This window comes from Ostrea edulis, chromosome 3 (genome assembly GCF_947568905.1).
Source record: "Ostrea edulis chromosome 3, xbOstEdul1.1, whole genome shotgun sequence".
Classification (NCBI taxonomy): domain Eukaryota; kingdom Metazoa; phylum Mollusca; class Bivalvia; order Ostreida; family Ostreidae; genus Ostrea; species Ostrea edulis.
This window is the reverse complement of record NC_079166.1, coordinates 35,315,340-35,334,123: the sequence shown is the minus strand read 5'-3', so window position 1 is coordinate 35,334,123 and position 18,784 is coordinate 35,315,340. Positions and strand designations below refer to the sequence as shown.

Here is an 18,784-nt window from a genome sequence, read left to right as displayed (position 1 = left end):
CAATCATCCATGCATAGAATATATCCTTACTTACCTGATCTCACATCTGGTATGTCCAGGGATCTATGTTTGCTTTACTTTCAGTTTTGTATTCTTCATGGGATTTATGCGATTAATCGTTGTTCATCATTTTCACTGGTCTATCATAACGGTAAGAAAGAAATAAAGAAGTTTTTCCTTGAACGTCTCCGCTTCGTCTGTTTATTACCGCCATTGCGCACTAGCATTCCGGATAAATACTAACTACCGGATATACATCTCTTTCATTTCGCTCACTTCCGCGCGAGACCATGGGTTGTTTTCATCTGCCCGTGTAGCACATTCATTTTCTATGCGACTTACTAGTATCTACCGTCTGCAGACAACAGGTGAAATTGAATGATTCTTGTTTAGAAATAATTGATCTAGGCTGCGTTTAAAGGTTGATAAGTATTTGAAAACAATTATTTTGAATAAGTTATGCACAGTTCAGTTCAGTGTTACGGTAGAAAACTAGTAGCACTATAGTTTATGCGCATGGATATATATAGTAGGGGTGAAACGATACAGTACCTTCTCAATTCGATTCGATTTTCGATATTTTAGTCTCGGGTTCGATGATTTTTGATTCGATACAATAGCATATACCAAATTCTTTATAATGCTAAGATTTTTTATGTTTCGTTGTATTTATTGCTCTCTGCAAATAAATTCTACATAATGTAAACACGTTTAACATAAAGCAACACTAATATTCAATCAATCATCCATGCATAGAATATATCCTTACTTACCTGATCTCACATCTGGTATGTCCAGGGATCTATGTTTGCTTTACTTTCAGTTTTGTATTCTTCATGGGATTTATGCGATTAATCGTTGTTCATCATTTTCACTGGTCTATCATAACGGTAAGAAAGAAATAAAGAAGTTTTTCCTTGAACGTCTCCGCTTCGTCTGTTTATTACCGCCATTGCGCACTAGCATTCCGGATAAATACTAACTACCGGATATACATCTCTTTCATTTCGCTCACTTCCGCGCGAGACCATGGGTTGTTTTCATCTGCCCGTGTAGCACATTCATTTTCTATGCGACTTACTAGTATCTACCGTCTGCAGACAACAGGTGAAATTGAATGATTCTTGTTTAGAAATAATTGATCTAGGCTGCGTTTAAAGGTTGTTAAGTATTTGAAAACAATTATTTTGAATAAGTTATGCACAGTTCAGTTCAGTGTTACGGTAGAAAACTAGTAGCACTATAGTTTATGCGCATGGATATATATAGTAGGGGTGAAACGATACAGTACCTTCTCAATTCGATTCGATTTTCGATATTTTAGTCTCGGGTTCGATGATTTTTGATTCGATACAATAGCATATACCAAATTCTTTATAATGCTAAGATTTTTTATGTTTCGTTGTATTTATTGCTCTCTGCAAATAAATTCTACATAATGTAAACACGTTTAACATAAAGCAACACTCTTATCACTTGTCCTACATCCGAAATATCGCCATACCCAGGATTTATACATTGGAGTTACATTTTTCAACTTGACTGCGTCCATTTTGATACAGCGAAAATTACTCGTATGTTGATTGGGCAATTTTCAATTCCATTGGCTAATCAGAAACCGTGTTATGAAGAGCAATGTGTGCTATGATTTTAGAACCGTATCGAACCCAAACAGACCCGGAATAAATCGAACATCGAATCGAGACCACTACATCGCGATTCGGTCGCATCGTGATGCATCGTTTCACCCCTAATATTTAGTACCAAAATGTAAATATCAGATTTGTTATATTTATATCTTACAATGTCAATAAAATTCAGAAAATGAAATATTGATTATGATTTGTAGCCCATGACATGCTTTCCTGATTTCTTTTTAATAGCTTTTATATACACCAACATGAAAGGTGAAGATAACGAACAGTGATATATCTTATAACTATGATAAGCAATACAAAAAAGATAGTTGGGAGAACACGGACCCTGGACACACCAGAGGTGGCATCAGGTGCCTAGGAGGAGCAAGCATCCCCTGTCGAACGGTCACACCCGCCGTGAGACCTATATACTGATCAGGTAAACGGAGTTATCCGGAGTCAAAATCAGTGTGCCAAGAATGGTCTAACAATCGGTATGAAACACGTCAGACAGCACGGCCTAAACATGTAAAATAATAATTAAAAAAGCGAAAGTGTCATACATGTAAGTTTTGCTGAACTGGCCTTTGGTTGAAGAACGATAATCGGTAAATGCAAAGAAAGTAAGAAGTAAATGATAAATATGGTAAATATTAGGATTTATCAATTGAAACAGTCAACAAGAATGGGTCGGGGTTAAAATAGTACCTCAAATGCGGGCATTGCAGGCAAACTTTAACCAAATAATTGTCATTAACAATATCAATTTGGTGGGTTTTTTTTTTTTATATCCTGCGTGTAATTCATAATATCGCAATGTGTGTTTGGAAATTTTGCAATAGCTTGCTTTTATATTTCAAACTGAGATTTGTCAGTGATTGTATAGGCCTTATGAAAAGTGAAGAAAATTAACAGTGATCAATCTCATAACTCCTATAAGCAATACAAAATAGATAGTTGGGCAAACACGGATCCCTGGACACATTAGAGGTGGGGGCAGGTGCCTAGGGGGAGTAAACATCCCCTGTCGAACGGTCACATCCGCCGTGAGCCCTATATCCTGATCAGGTAAACGGAGTTATTCGTAGTCAAAATCAGTGTGCCAAGAACGGTATGAAACACGCCAGACAGCATTTTACCCAATGATAGGTTGTATTGGCAAACCAGATCGTTATATCGACCATATAATTTGCAAAATGCTGATTTTAAACGATTATTTTTAATTGGGTATCATATTTTTCATAAATTCATCTAGAAACTAACGTTTATTTTCAACTGAGTGTTATATTTACATTCCAAATTGTTAGTTTTGTATAATACATCTTGTTACATTTATTGTTACTGACAATGAAACGACGGGTCGCGACTATATATAATCGCGACTCAAAGTTCCTCGTGAATCTCGCAGAAATTCTACAAATGGGTTAAAAAGGTTTACAGTGCTGGTGAAATTTAATGAAGATGTATATATACGTGTACATGTCCTAGTAAAATATTTCTTTCATGATGTGAAAGACTAATTTCTTACCAATGTTGAGCAGAAATCCATAGAGCTTGGACTCTGTGGTCGAACTTTTAGGCTCTGAAGATAATCGAAAGCGTGGTGATTCGGGAAAATTTTTCTGCAGAAATTTTGACAAAGATTGTTTCACCATCTCAAATTTGTGAGGTCTGTTCACGGCGCTGTTTAATGTGGCTTTCTGTTTTCTTTGTCCAGTTGTCACCTCATTGTGATCTGTTTGAAATTGAACATATGTAATTCTTAAAAATAATGAACCGCACCCTAGATAATAGTAATACATTATAATGCGATATACATCGTTAAAGACATTTATCACACACACACACACACACACACACACACACACACACACACACACACACACACACACACTTTTATTTAGATGTCATAGCCTTTGAGGCTATTGATACTTTTAAATGTAAGTTATGTCAACCTGTGGAGTTTTGACAAGTGTTCCTAAGAGACTTCACGTCAAGTCCATTCTGTTTTGTGTGAGACACATATTGTAGTGTATTATTAACTAATGATTAGGGCTTTCCACCTTTCTGTGGAAAGTCCTATTGATATTTAGGACTTTCCACCTTCCTGTGGAAAGTCCTATTAATATTGGTCTGTTTATTAGGTCTTTCCACCTTCCTGTGGAAAGACCTTTTAATATTGTTGTGTTTATTATTATTTTTTGTCTTCTTTTCTTTCCGCCGCAAGAAGCTCTTGGCGTCTTTAAAAGACTTCTCGAAAAACAATCTTGAAAGATGCTCAAATTTGACATTGCGTAATTGATACATTTGTTGTTCCAGTTCATATTCATTACTATATTCTATATTTGTAATGTCTTTGTCCCTTTAACTGTGATACAGCAAGAATAATGGAGTTGTCTGAGAGTGAGATCAGCAATATTGCTGATGCTTTCAAAGAACTGAATGTAAAACCAAATCTAGAATCATCAGAGTTTATTTCCTGGATGTCAGATTATCATAAATCTGGTTTGTTTCAGCATGTGCCCAAATTATCATTGTTATCAGGCAGCGCAAATGGTGCAACTTCCTTTCAGTTATGGCAATACGAAGGTCAGTGTTTATTTCAAGAAAAACATCTTGCATTATATATTCTACAAGTCATACGACAATCCCTAAAAGGAGAAGCTAGTAAAAGTGTGATGAACTTCGGAGTAGGAGCAACAGTTGCCGACATTTTGAGAAAATTGGGTAGTGTTTACGGATTTGTCGACAGAGTCAAAGATATACTTGCAGAATTTTATTCAACAAGGCAGTATTCAGACGAGGATGTTACTGCTTGCAATTGTAGACTGGATACAATTATGAGCAAGGTGGAACAAACAAAGGAATTACATATAGGCGAAAAGAATTCTATGCTGCATAATATGCTGTGGGTTGTATTACAGCCTACTCTTAAGAGGACCACAGCATATTAGTATGACAGTATCCATGAATTTCATTATCTCCGGATAGCTCTTCGTAGGGTGGAACGAGAATATGAGGCAGATATATTGGTTGATTCAGCAACTAAGAGTAACATGAAAGGAAAACGAAAACCATATGGTGGGAAGAAATCTGAGCAAATGAGACAAACAAATAATGAAGATTTTGCATGTAAAATATCAGCTGAATCTACATATGTTGATCCTATGATAGAGAATACTCATGAGGCTGATATAATTATGCATCAGCGTCCTACAAGTACTTTGCCGTCTGTGTCAAGAAGTCATACTGGGCCTGTATGTCATCGATGTGGTCAACATGATCATATCACAGTAGGCTGAAGCGTTCTCATAGACAATAGAAAGAAGTCATTTCACACTACACAGTGTAAGGAGAGAGGGCACATATACCAACAACATATATATTCTTCAAAAACTTACAGTACCAATTCATCATTAGTTGGAGAATGTAATGAAGTATCTGTAAAGCTCTTTGATATTGCAACTAGAGCATTGTGAAATACTGGTTCGACTGTTTCCACTACTAATGAAGCATTCTGATTATGCAAAGAATATTTTCCTAACATTCCATTGCAGTCCTTTGATTTTACATTGAGTGTAGAATGTGCATACGGACTTAAGTTACCCTGGGTACATTGCTTTAGATTTACATGTATTAGGAGTTCCAGCTCTTCCTTTGATGAAGGAATATCTTTTTCTTGTGGTACCTGAGAGTTCCTACAACTCAAAAGTTCCAGCTCTTATAGGAACTAACTTGCTTTCTATGATAATGCATATGACAAAGGATGTGTATGGTGACCAGGATTTACAAAAGGCTAATATGTACACATCATGGTATTTATCCATGCGATGTTTATCTCTGCGGGAACGAGAACACGTAAGGAATGGAAACTGACTTGCAGTCATCAAATCAGCAGCAGGAGGATTACAATACCTGCAAATAGTGACGTGGTTATTCAAGGATATTTAGACAAAAATATTCTGTATGAGCCAATGTGTGCGATGGCACAAGCCACTACTTCTTCTGTCATCCAAATAACCTGGACATTTCCCCATTCCTAGTTTCATATGACTACAACAGGACTGGAATTGTTCCTATTCATATTACCAATGTAACAACAAGAACTGTTACAGTTCCACCAAAGGCCTTGTTACGTGAGCTGCAACCTGTAACTATTGAGGATGCTACACAGCTGAGAGATAAGGCATCCAGTGTGAATGTTTTAAATGAAATGAAGATAGAGGAAAATTTTAAAATTCCATCAGAGTTACAAAAGGGATTACAGCTTATCAAAGCATATAGTAATGTCTTTACACATATTGAAGATGATATTGGACATAGTACGGGAGTGAAACATCAGACTGAACTTACTTACTTTGTACTATTTAAGCAGTTACACCGTAAGATTTCCCTAAAGGCCTAAACACGATTGAAGAAGTGATGAGTAATCTACAGTAACGTTTTACTAGTGGTATTATTAGACGGTAAAAGTCACTATGGGCTATTATCGTCGTATTGGTAAGAAAGAAGATAGGTCAGTTAAGAATGTGCATTGACTACCGACAGCTGAATAAAAGGACAGTTAAAGATGCATATGCTCTCCCCAGAATTGATGATATTTTAGATTCTCTACACGGAAACATATACTTTACGGTTTTGGATATGAAGAGTGGCTACCACCAGATAGAAATTGAGGAGAAACACAAAGAACGAACGGCATTTACAGTAGGACCACTCAGGTTTTATGAATGAGGGCATTCCTCATTGCCACTTATCAGAGACTGATGGAAGACATGTTCTCAGATTTAAACCTTAGCATTTGTTTGATTTATTTGGATAACATCATCGTATTTTCCAGAACATTCGAGGAACATTTAGAAAGACTAGAGGAAGTTTTGCCAATATTTAGGGATTCAGGACTTAAATCATCTCCATCTAAATGCCAGTTTTTCCAATTAAAGCAGACCTATACTCGGCCTACGTCACAATCAAATGTAAATGCGGAACCACGCGTCCGTTTTCCGAAATGTCGTATTTTAGAGATATCGGTTTGATTTTTACATGGCGATATGAATGTCCGATATTGATTCCTTCCAAGATGTTCTTATCAGCTGCGGTAAAAGTTTGTATTAAAAAAAGGGGGGGGGGCTAAAAATGATTCAAGCTTTAGAAAAAAATCGGTTGGAGAACAGACAACATTATGGCGGATGAGGGCGTCCGTGAGGTACATTGACTATTCATGTATGTAAAAGTTTTACAATGATCCATGTTCAACATATGGAATCACGCGGGCATCAGAAAGTTGGAGAGACGGATGGGAAAGGGGGACCGTCCAATTCATATTTCCATCAGCATCATAATAATAATATTATTTCTTTTGTGATGATCCGGGTTAAAATAGGTAATCAGTGCCCTATGCTTGTCGCAAGAGGTGACTAAATGGGACGTTCCTTCGGATGAGACCGCAAAAACCGAGACCCCGTGTCACAGCAGATATGACACGCTAAAAATCCCTACTCAAAGACCGTCGGCGTCGAGCATAGGCCTAAGTTTTGCAGCCCTTCACCGGCAATGGTGACGTCTCCATATGAGTAAAAAATTCTCGAGCGTAACAATTGCTAATTCTAAACTACGCAGCTGTTGAATCCAAATTATCATGAACAAATACATGGTAAGCTTGTGTAAAAATAAAAGTTCACACTTCGCTGCTCCAGTGACCACAGATATAGTAGTTGTGTTCGCTGCTCCAATGCTGCAGATATTGACGCGAGCTTCAAAGAACGGCTGCAAATAATTTGTTTTATTTCACCGACCGTCATAAATTTGTCATTTTTTCCTGATCCCCTCTCCTTTTTTTCAAAATTATTGGGGCGGCATCTGTATAACGCGATTAGTTCCTTGTTGAAATTCCATCTACATAGATCGGCGTAAGTGGTGTACATGTACGTATATCCAATGTATGTACATGTACCAATGTATGTACATGTAAATGATTTCATGATAAAGGATATAACACACATTACAAACATGCATTAATCATATAAGCAAAACTATCAAAATTCAGTTTGTTACTTTCGTTTTACATTCACATTGTGAATACGCTCTTCTAGAATGATTTGTTTTCAGATATATTGTAAAATCTAATTGCAAACCACATGTATCTTATAATATTTATAGTTTAAAATAGTTCAAATTATTATCGAAGGTTGTAAATATACTCAAATTTCACATGTCGTATGAAAATATGACAATGTATAATTCAAGATTTTTTTTTTTTGGGGGGGGGGGACTTGTTGTAGAGCTTATAGCTTTTAAAATGATACTTCAACATGTAATTTTCTTACGCAAATCCTTTTTCTCAGATAATAATCTGTAAATTAGAAACAATTCATTCAAGGTTTAGTCCATAAAAATTGGGGGGAAAGACCAATATTGACATCAAATGGTATTTTTTAAACATGTATGGGCTCACAAAGTGTACATTATGGAATAGTTATTCAAATTTATTAAAATAAATGATTACATATCATTAAATAATGGGTATATAGTATATGTTGCTTATTACAGCCCATTTGTTTGGACAAATATTAATTATTAAGAAAAATAAGAAGGAGGAATACATTTTCATTAAGGCTGATGATATGTGGATGGGGTACAGTTTACTTACTTTTGAGAAGCAATAACAATGAAAATAGCATGTTAACGTATATATTTTTCAATGTTTATCTATTACTGGAATATATATCTATCTTCTAAAGACAATTTTTTCATGATTGGGTCCATTTAAGGCCGAGTATAGGTCTACCTTTAAGTGTTAACTATGTTGGGCACATAATTTCAGAGCAAGGAATCAAACGTGATCCTGAGAAAATTGAGAAAGTCAAGTCATGGCCAATTCCAACATCACCTGAAGAAGTAAGGTTTTTTTAAGGATTTATCGGATACTACAGAAAATTCATCAGAAACTTTTTTTCAAAAATTGCAAGACCGCTTACAGATATGACACCAAGTCCACAGTCTACATAGGGTCAAACGCTGTCTGATGTAAGCTTGAACAAGTATAGGTAGCGGGCGTTGACAGTCGCATCCCGCGGTAAGCTCATACTTGATCAGGCAATCGGAGTAATCCATAGTCAAAAGTAGTAGATAAAAAGAACGTCCTCACAATTGTCATGCACTGTAACTCGTCAGACAGCGTTTGACCCTATGAATTGAACCCGTGTAGAGGAGGATGAACACTTGCTAACCCCCAACCCCAACCCCCTTCCGATCCTTTACGATTTAAGATTGTGAAGTTTGAGTTTTGAGTAAAAATCGTCGTTTAGTTTGTGTGTGTGCGTGCGTGCTTTTCCTTGCACCCCCTTCAGAATTTTGAATGTTGGGTTTATTTAGATTTTGAATTTGTATGGATTTTTTTGTTTATTTATTTATTTATGTTTTGCTTGTAAACAATTATAGACAACTGTGAAGTCAACTTCTCATAACACTGTCCTCCCAAACTTTGAAAAACAGGGCTACGAGCCTGTACACAATGCCAATCCACCAATAAGTTAAAATGTAATTACGGGCTGACCAAGCTAACAGCAGCTTGAATTTATTTCTCTTGTTTAATATCACGAAAAAATATTTAAATATTACCGGCAAGATATATAAACTTCTGCAAACATCTGCAAATTGATATACTTTGATGATTTATTGTATAAGATATGCATTTTTACAAACACTTACGAAGTTGACCTTTGTGTTTTTTATCTTGGAAATATTTAGATTAAGAAAACATTTTGTTTATTTGTTTTTAAAGTACCTGTATCATTGCTACTGCTTGTTTTCAAACTAATCAAACTAATTCGTTATAACGAGCTAATCAATCCGTTATAACGAGTTAAGATCTCGTTATAACGAGATTATTAACTCGTTATAACGAGATACTAACTCGTAATAACGAGATAGCTAACTCGCTATAACGAGATAGCTAACTCGTTATAACGAGATAATTAAATCGTTATAACGAAATAACTAACTCGTTATAACGATATACTAACTCGTTATAACGAGATAATTAACTCGTTATAACGAGATGATTGACTCGTTATAACGAGATACTAACTCGCAATAACGAGATAACTAACTAGTTATAACGACATACTTACTCGTTATAATGAGTTAGATTTTTTTTCACGTTTTAAAAATGAGCCAATCCGGCTTTCGTATAACAGAGACGAAAAAATACGTTTTAGATGATTCTTAATGTATATTTACAATTCAAAAGTAACAAAAAAGTGTGTAAATCCCAGATCAGAAAAGGTTAGGGGGTGTGTCGCATGATCCTGCCCCAAATGCCGATGTATATATCAAATACCTCTATTGTAACCCCATCACGTGCGATTTCTGGTGAAATATCAAGCCCGAAACGTACGATTAAAAATAAGCGATAAATTTTCTTGAAAAAAAAATTCGGCGCGCCGAATACAACTAGCCCTTCGTATTCGTCTTTTAGAATTTTAAATACAAAAAAAGAAAATCTTGTCCCGATTCTGAAACAAAACCGTATGTGACCTATTATTTCTCTCTCTATATTATTTTAGATATATGACACATAGTAAGATCATGCATAGATATTATTTTGCTCAGAAGGTGCAAACTGGTTGCACTCAAACATTTTGTAACTTCGGGGGCAATAACTCTGTTATGTTTTGCACTACAGATGCTTTTTTATGTTTATTGTAATTTCTATCATAGTACTACTTGTTTGGTGCAGTCTGTGTTATAAACAGCAATTTTCTGTATTGAAATCAGTTTTTGACTAGTTTGAATTATTATTATACATTATCACATATGTGTTTTTAGTATCAATTCATATTGTTGACAATTATTGGTTTGTTTTATTACAGCATATCGTATGAAGTTGAGGAAAGTTACATTATGGCAATCATTGACTTAATGAATGTCCAGGCATACGCATAGACGAGTTATGTTTGAAGTCATTTTGGACAGTGACCAGTACATCATATACGAAAATGTATACAAGAACAATCATGAGTGATGATGAACAACACCCAGTTATAGAAGGACAACGAAAGAGAGTCATGACAGAAATGGGATTGGCATACCATATCGAACATCGATTAAAGTTCAGACAGAGACCTGATAAGGAGCTTCCCAACTTACTGCTGTTACACAATTTTGATAAAAATGTTGTGAGAAGTGAATATACAAAGCGGTTGCAAGTTTATGAAGAACTTCTTCTTTCACATGAGGAATATCAGAAACGTCTGTCTCCATCATCAACTGAAAAAAATCAGTGACAATGAAGAATTTCAACATAAAAATAAAAACACATCGCAGTGAAGGAATCCGCGGAAGAGTGGATTTTAAAGCACACAACACCTGTTGACAAGAGATCCATACGTTCAAAAACAACTTCAAGGACCTCCTCAAGTCATGTGTCCAGAGAAAAGCTAAAGGAGCATCAACGTAAAGCTAAAGCTAAATTGGTAGCCAGAGCCGCAGTATTATTTAAAAAAGGGAAATTGAATAGCCAAAACTCCAATTGAAACTAAAGGACGAAGAACTTGAAATTAAAACAGAAATTGAGATAAGTGACGGTAAAGCTAAATTTCTAGAAGAACTGGAACAAAGTGAAATAAATGACCAAAATTAGATGAATATCTCCCGAACAAGGTTGAACATGCGAGATACCTGAAACAAAGAACACTGTGACACTTAACCCGTGTGCTTCCTCGTGGAAAGATCAAAGGAATTATTTTCAGTCATGTGTAACTTGTCAAATACCACAAAGTACATCGTATGTGCCCCAACTTACCAGTGCTTTTCATAGAAGATCTCAAGATCAGTCATACAGAACAAGGAATATGGCAGGAGATAATTATAGTGCATACATGCATATCCCTACGCCACCTCGCTTGGATGAAATTCCTATATACAGCATTTCTCCAAATCAGCAACCGTGTTTCACACTTCCACTACCAGTGCCAGACTATGGTAATCAGGATATACTTAGAGTAGCACGCGAACTGAACATACCAAAGGCAGAAATACAAACATTTGATTGAAATCCCGTGGAGTATCGCAGGTTTCTACGACAATTCAATACAAGGATTTGTGCAAATACTTATTCTTATGAGGAGCGACTAAACGTTTTGTTACAATTCACCATAGGCAAAGTACACCGGAATTTTTTTCACATGAATGCAGAAAGTGGCTACAATGCAGCACTAGAGGAATACAAGAACAGATATGGAGACCCTGATATTATTGTCCAAGCTTATGTGAAAACGGCATTGGATTGGCCTATTATAAAACCAGACGGTGCAAAGGCATTAGACACATACAGAAATTTCCTCAACGAGTGTCAGTTCCAAATTGTGGAAGCTGTGATAATTTTAGCTACAGAACTGTAGCTCTGCAAAAATATTTTGACGGAACAGAGAGCTACAGTTCCACACCTATTAAAAACCTTCGATTTACGGCGCACAGAAAGCTGCGCTCGCTTGAGACCTGATATCGTTGTATTCTTGTGTTGCTGTCTCATAAAGAACATGACCCGCAAACCATGAAAAATGGCCTAGCCTGGGATATTGATAATGTCTGTATATAATAATCTTCTTGAACTAAGCTTTCTAGAAATGTTTTTCTTTTTTTCACATATTCTATACTTTTTTGTTAATATGACGTTGAATATTGTGGTGTTTAATGTTAAAAAATTAACATTTCGGAATAAACCTCCAATAACCATGTACAATGTACATGAACCTATAAATCTCTGAATATATCAAGTTATATGCACTCAAATAGCTAGAATGGCTTATTCAATGATCATAATAAGCATTTTTGACCAAATTTGGGAAATAGAAATAAGAAATATTTTGGAAATGATGTTCAAAGCCGTGATTGTTCAACTTTACTTTTAAATTATTTTTACTTGAATTTTAAAATACTGAAACAAGAAAAATAGATATAGTATGTAGTCTATTTACATGGTGAAAGGAGTGAATCATTGGAACACTTCTGTTTCATATCATATTCCATAGTTTTTTAATATATTTTTTTTTGTATTAAAACGACCGAGTATCGATATCAATGGTAACGAAATAAGTTGACACCGCGTCTCGTCAAAACATGTTCAATTCGAATTTACTCGGAATTACACGTTCAACGAGCATTTCCTGTGAAACCCGACTAAAAGAAAATTACTGTAGACAACTAATAGTAAGTATCAAATGATCTTTTTTGTTACCTGTACATGTAGATTTCATAGCGTGAATAATAACAACACAGCACCGATATAGGGGATCAGAGTCAGTATATTATTGACTCTGAAAATACGATTTGAGAAATGATACTGTATAAATTTTACTGTATTTATCTTGATCAATAATTGTATATTCCTATACGTATTAATCATGTAAAGATACTGAGGTCTTTTAACCAACAATTTTAAATGTTTGTGCAATACATTATTGACTGACAGAACGTAATTCATGAGCTGTGATATAAAAATCTTTCAGGCATTAATATAGATTTGAATAGAATTACATCTAGATACATATTTGAAATAGTGCCTAAGGCACTGTAGTTTTAAATTGTTTGGATTATATTGCATGTAGATCTACATGTAATGCTTGTAAATGCCACAGAATGAGAAATAATCTAAATTGGCCTATTTTCATAATGTTCCCAAAATAGAAGTATCATGTAGATCTATACAGGAAATAACATTTACAAATCATGTTTGTTGTTTGTTATTTGCCAGTTAAGTATCATAATGATAATACTAGTAGTTTATAATAAGTAATTATTCTGCTAAAATCAAATACTCTTTTTATTGTCAACAAATACATCACTGGTAAAAAGGTTATAAAGCTTTTATCAAGCACAAGTTTCCATATATTCTACAGGTTTACATATGTCAGCAAGTCCTCAAAAGCAGCTTTAGGGGTTCCCAGGAGATTCTGATGCTCACTGTTAGACTTTCACTGTTGTCAAAATCCAACCTTATATTCTCAAAACTTCAGCTCTCAAAAACTTGATTGATTAATTATGTCACTCCTGTTTTGTTGAACATGGTGTTGTCAGCAATAGGTTCAAATTCTTCTATGTCTTGTTGTAGGTGATTTGTACAGAAGCGAGCCCCGGCAGGAATGATGGCCTCTTTTGAAATGAAGATTTCATGCCTTACTCCTACTGGGACTACAACTAACTTTGGACCTGGTCACTCGCAGATACAGCATGACGTGTGCCCTCTTGATGTACATGGGGATGGGAGTGATACAGAAGGGGGACTAGTTGGAAGAACTGCTGCTGCTGCTGCTGGTGCTGGACTGTCTTGAATCTGTGGCCTAACCGAGTTGATAGTCTTCTGTTTAGTATGGGAGCAACACACACACACTCTGGCATCTATTGCACAGAAAATCATGATCAGATGGTGCCCTCCCTATCAGAGTGGTGATCACTGTCCTATATTTCTTTGAAATCCTGGATCTGTGTTTTGGTTTTACTCTCCATGGACAATTGAAACAGAGAAAGAATTTGGGACCATTCCTTGGGATATCTGAAATATTTATGTCATATACATGTAATTGAAATTATACAATTTGGGTTGGATGAAAATCTTATCTTCATGTTAAAACTCATTAGCTTAGGTTATTTTTCCTAAAATCTAATTATAAATCAATTAACTTGTTAATTAATGCTTGGTGAATCAATTAATAAATTGTATTCAAAAACTTGGAATTATTTTTTTTCACTAATAAACTGAAAATGTGTATCTTCAAATGTTTTGTTGATTAATGTCAGTGTGAAATATAGAGGGGGAATGCGGTTTACAACAATGTATATTACATGGTTAATTTATTTCTATTATGTAGTCCATGTAAATTTCTGTGGAAATGAGGAAGTTATTTCTATTCGGTCTTTCCTATCCCGGGGTAGGAAAGACCGAATATAAATAACCCCCTCGTTTCCACGGAAATTAAGTCCACGAGAGCCTGAAATCTCCCAACCTGGGTCTGTTTAATGGACCCTTTCAAAGTCCCTTTTTAAGGAAAAAGTAAACCATTTTCCTAATCCAAAAAGAAAACTGTTGCAAAAACCATGCACATCTCCATACATGAAATAATATAAATAATAGAAAAATTATCAGTAGTATTGTAATACATTTTCGTGGGGTGGGGGGTTTGCTGTTTCACCTTTATAGATTGTTTTTTTCCTAATATTTAAAACATATTTTTTCAATATCAATTTTGTCTATAGCACAAAATAAAAATTCTAAAATCAATTAATTTAAAGCATTTGATATACGTGTGTATATATAAAACAAAACGAAAGAAAAAAATCAAACAAAAAACTAGGATCCACCACTAGTAAACTATGTTTTCCATTTAGAGTTATTGCCCTTCAATCGAAAAAAAGTAAATATAATTAAGTTAATACTCTACATTTCAACACAAGTTATGTCAAATATTATTTAACAAGATATACTTTGATATGTATTGAAATTGACCTACTTCATTAAAAACAAACTCTCTGAGTGTTTTTGTAGGTTTCTTTCAACGTATATACAAGGGACTTATGAATTTACGAAATTAAATAGTTGAAATCGAAAACAAAACCATAATTGTTTCTTCTCCGTTCGATGTATAAATATTGTGCGTTCAAATTCTCAAGTACAAATGTAAAAAAGATAAAGCTAACAGCCGTGTTAGACATTGCCGTAATGTGCGGACATTTGTTAGTGTAACACGTTGCTACAACTTTACAGTTACGATTGACAGACTTCATATTTTATAAGAAACTTTGAACTGTAACCTATAATAATTAACGTACAAAATTTGTAAAAAATTGTGAGAATAAATGGACAAATTCATACGATAGAACACACTGTCTGAATATATATCGCACATCTCCATGCGTAATACATGTGTACATGCTGGGCCTGTGTAATTGAAATGTTTACTGGGGTATTCCTAGATAGAATGTTCTATCGTTAAAATGATAATGTCCTACGGACCGATTGTGGTGAGGGCCTGTCCCGAGACACAGTTAGATTATTCTAACTAGGGTATTCCGTATGGCCGTAAAAGTTTGTACTGTACGTTTGATTCGAAGATTCATTCTGTTTCGAACAATATCATTTTTAAAGTAAAAGGTAGGGAAATCGGTACTTTTAAAGCCATCGGAACGGACTTCGGAATCAAACATACACGATAGGTGTAACCCCCCACCCCCCACTCTTACCTTTTTACCATAGGCAATGATTCTCATATTTACTCGTTTAGATATTGATTTTTTATTCTAAAAAATATATAACAACATAAAAACTTACCCCTTTGCTGTTTCTTTTTGAGTCGTATCAACTGCGTTAGATGTATGTATTGACTGCCTTGGAATCTGACGTTTCCAGACGACACTTTTGTTATTATTATTTTTTTTTTCGACATGGCCGCATTGATTACGAGTTAATTTTTTTTAATGGAAAGTGTTAATCTAACTTTGCATTTTAATTTTAGTTTACAAAATTGAGTCGTGAGTAATGCGGCCCATGTGAATTTATAGACTGAAGTTGGCAAATTTATGCGAAATTCCCGGAAAACGTGAAACTGCGGTAGGTTTGGGCATTTACTTGAGTGCTTTACACATCCGGTGTGAGGAAACGATTGCGCAATACAACTTGGCTCATGTTATGGATAAAAAATATAATCTTAGATTTATTCTAAAGTGTTCTTTAATTTTTCCAAATTTGGTAGGCCAAAAATGGCATATTGTGGGTCATGTTCTTTAATATCAAAAAATTTTTAACATATTTTCCTACTATAGTTGTGTCCAAACATACCTTCAAATATTCATTAAAGCCCCTACGACCCGAAAACTCCCAGCTTCAAATGAATTCGTGTGTTGACGTAGCCATGTTAAGTAACCGAGTCAATTCGAACCCCGGTTGATTTCCATACTTGCACAATAACGTCTAGATGTGAACTAATATCCCCACAAATATTTTAGCTAAATATTGTAAATAATATATCATTTGAGTTCCTTTAAATAATAATTATTCAAATAGCTAAACTCACGGCAATGCGGCTTTCATTAGTCTGGTCCGGTCTCCATCCCTTTCACAGGAGTGTTGAGGACTTTTGTAGCATTATCATTAACCAAGAACTTATTTTACCTTTAGAAAAACTTTATTTTTTAATTTCTATAAATCATTCGTGTTGATAACAAATGAAGAGCGAACATATAACTTATAACGAATTTTATGAATATATACCAACAACAACAGGGTTCGAATTGACCCGGCTACCTAACATGGCTACATCAACAATTGAAATTATTTGAAGCTGGGAATTTTCGGGTCTTATGGGCCTTTAATGAACATTTGAAGGTATGTTTGGACACAACTATAGTAGGAAAATATGTTAAGAATCTTTTGATATTAAATTTATGAGACAGCAACACAAGAATACAAGGATATCAGGTCTCAACCGTGCGCAACTTTTTGTGCGCCGTAAATCGAAGGCTTTTAATAGAGGTGGAACTGTAGCTCTCTGTTCCGTCAAAATATTTTTCAGAGAGCTACAGTTCTGCAGCTATTATAATCTTAGAATATTCAGAAAACTTGAAACTGTTACTGAAAAAATTGCCTTATTACTTACATGAAAAATGGAGAGATATAATGTACGAACTAAAGGAAAAGAAAGAAATCGTAAAGTTCCATCATCTTGTCAGCTTCGTTCACAAAGAAGCAAAGAAACCCACATACCCAATTTACGGACGATAAGTCATAAACACTTCAAAGGCAGCTTTTAAAAGTTCACAAGATAGCCAAACTGGGAAAATAACAAAGATTTCTATAATACACAAAAACTTTGCAATCACAACGAAGCAACCGTTCATCTAAGAATTCAGAAGTATGTGATAACGAAAACTGTTACACTACACAAAATTAGTCAAGGACATGAATCGCATTTACAAAACTCTGTGCATGTTGTCAAGAAACTCATTCCATGGATATGTGTAAAAAATACCCAACCTTGTCCCCCAGGAACATATACACATTCTTGAAGTCAAAAGGACTGTGTTTCGGTTGCTTGAGATATGGACACTTAAAGAGTAATTGTCAATGGAAGTTGTCTTGTACACATTGGAAGAAACTTCACCCTAGCGTTCTTCATGTTGACCCTCGGAAGAAAAATGAAGGTTACGGGATACCATGTCACTCGAGCAAAAAAAGGCAATGGAGCAACAGCATTGTCAGTGGCTGCTTATATGGGGACTGGAGACTCCGTAAATCAAGCACTCCCTATTGTACCTGTTACATTAAAATCTAAATGTAATGATACATATCTGACAACTTACGATTTTCTAGATTCTGGTAGCAATGCTAGATTTTGTTTAGAATTACTTGTCGACTCGTTGGACATGGAAGGAAAGAGAATCAAATTAAATTTAGTAACTATGAGACATGAAAAAGTTCATGACAGTTACGTTATTTGTGGTTTGGAAGTGAGCGACCTAAATGGTGACAATACCATTGAACTACCATCTGTTTTTACACAATCTACATTACCAGTGTTCAAGAATGATGCGATTTCTCTGGAAGATGTGAAAAGGTGGCCACACTTACTTGGTGTTGAATTTAATGTGATTGATTGTGACATTGGACTTCTGATCGAAGTTAATGTGACGAAAGCATTGGAGTCTTGGGAAATTATTCCCAGTGATAGTAATGTACCCTTTGCAGCGAAAACTTTACTAGGTTGGGTTATTAACGGACCACTTGAAGTGATTACGAATAATGAGAACTACAGTACATCGGTGTCCGTCATTCGCATTGATGTACAAAAACTGGAAGAACATATTCGCGACCAATTGAACTTTGATTTCAGTGAGCGAACAAATTGATGACGTTCGTGGACCATCCAATATTGACAGAAATGCTTAGAACGTGTATTTAATTCAATTCTTTATCAATATGGTCACTATACGATTATACTTCCTTTTAAGTCCGACAATGTGAACTTACTAAACAATAGGAAGCAAGCCGTACACATATCATTGTTTATTGCCAAACGATTCAACCATGACGAAAACCTTCACAAAGTATTTCATGGACAATATCATAAGTGAAGGATATGCCATCAAGGTACCAG

At 35.2% G+C, this 18,784-nt stretch overlaps 1 protein-coding gene and 1 long non-coding RNA gene across 5 annotated transcripts in view; one reads left to right on the top strand and one right to left on the bottom strand.

Annotated features, from left to right (window-relative positions):
- Positions 1–18,784, bottom strand: part of LOC125675752 (uncharacterized) — a 167,058-nt gene that overhangs the window by 79,056 nt on the left and 69,218 nt on the right. For all 4 annotated transcript variants that reach the window (XM_048913544.2, XM_048913545.2, XM_048913550.2 and 1 more), the window contains one exon: positions 3,166–3,372. In XM_048913544.2, coding sequence (XP_048769501.2) covers positions 3,166–3,372 — 207 coding nt within the window. The remainder of the gene's footprint in view (positions 1–3,165; positions 3,373–18,784) is intronic.
- On the top strand, positions 12,692–14,411 carry LOC130053388 (uncharacterized). The gene is made up of 2 exons (XR_008801963.1): positions 12,692–12,848; positions 13,750–14,411. It is a non-coding gene; the product is annotated as an uncharacterized LOC130053388 (long non-coding RNA).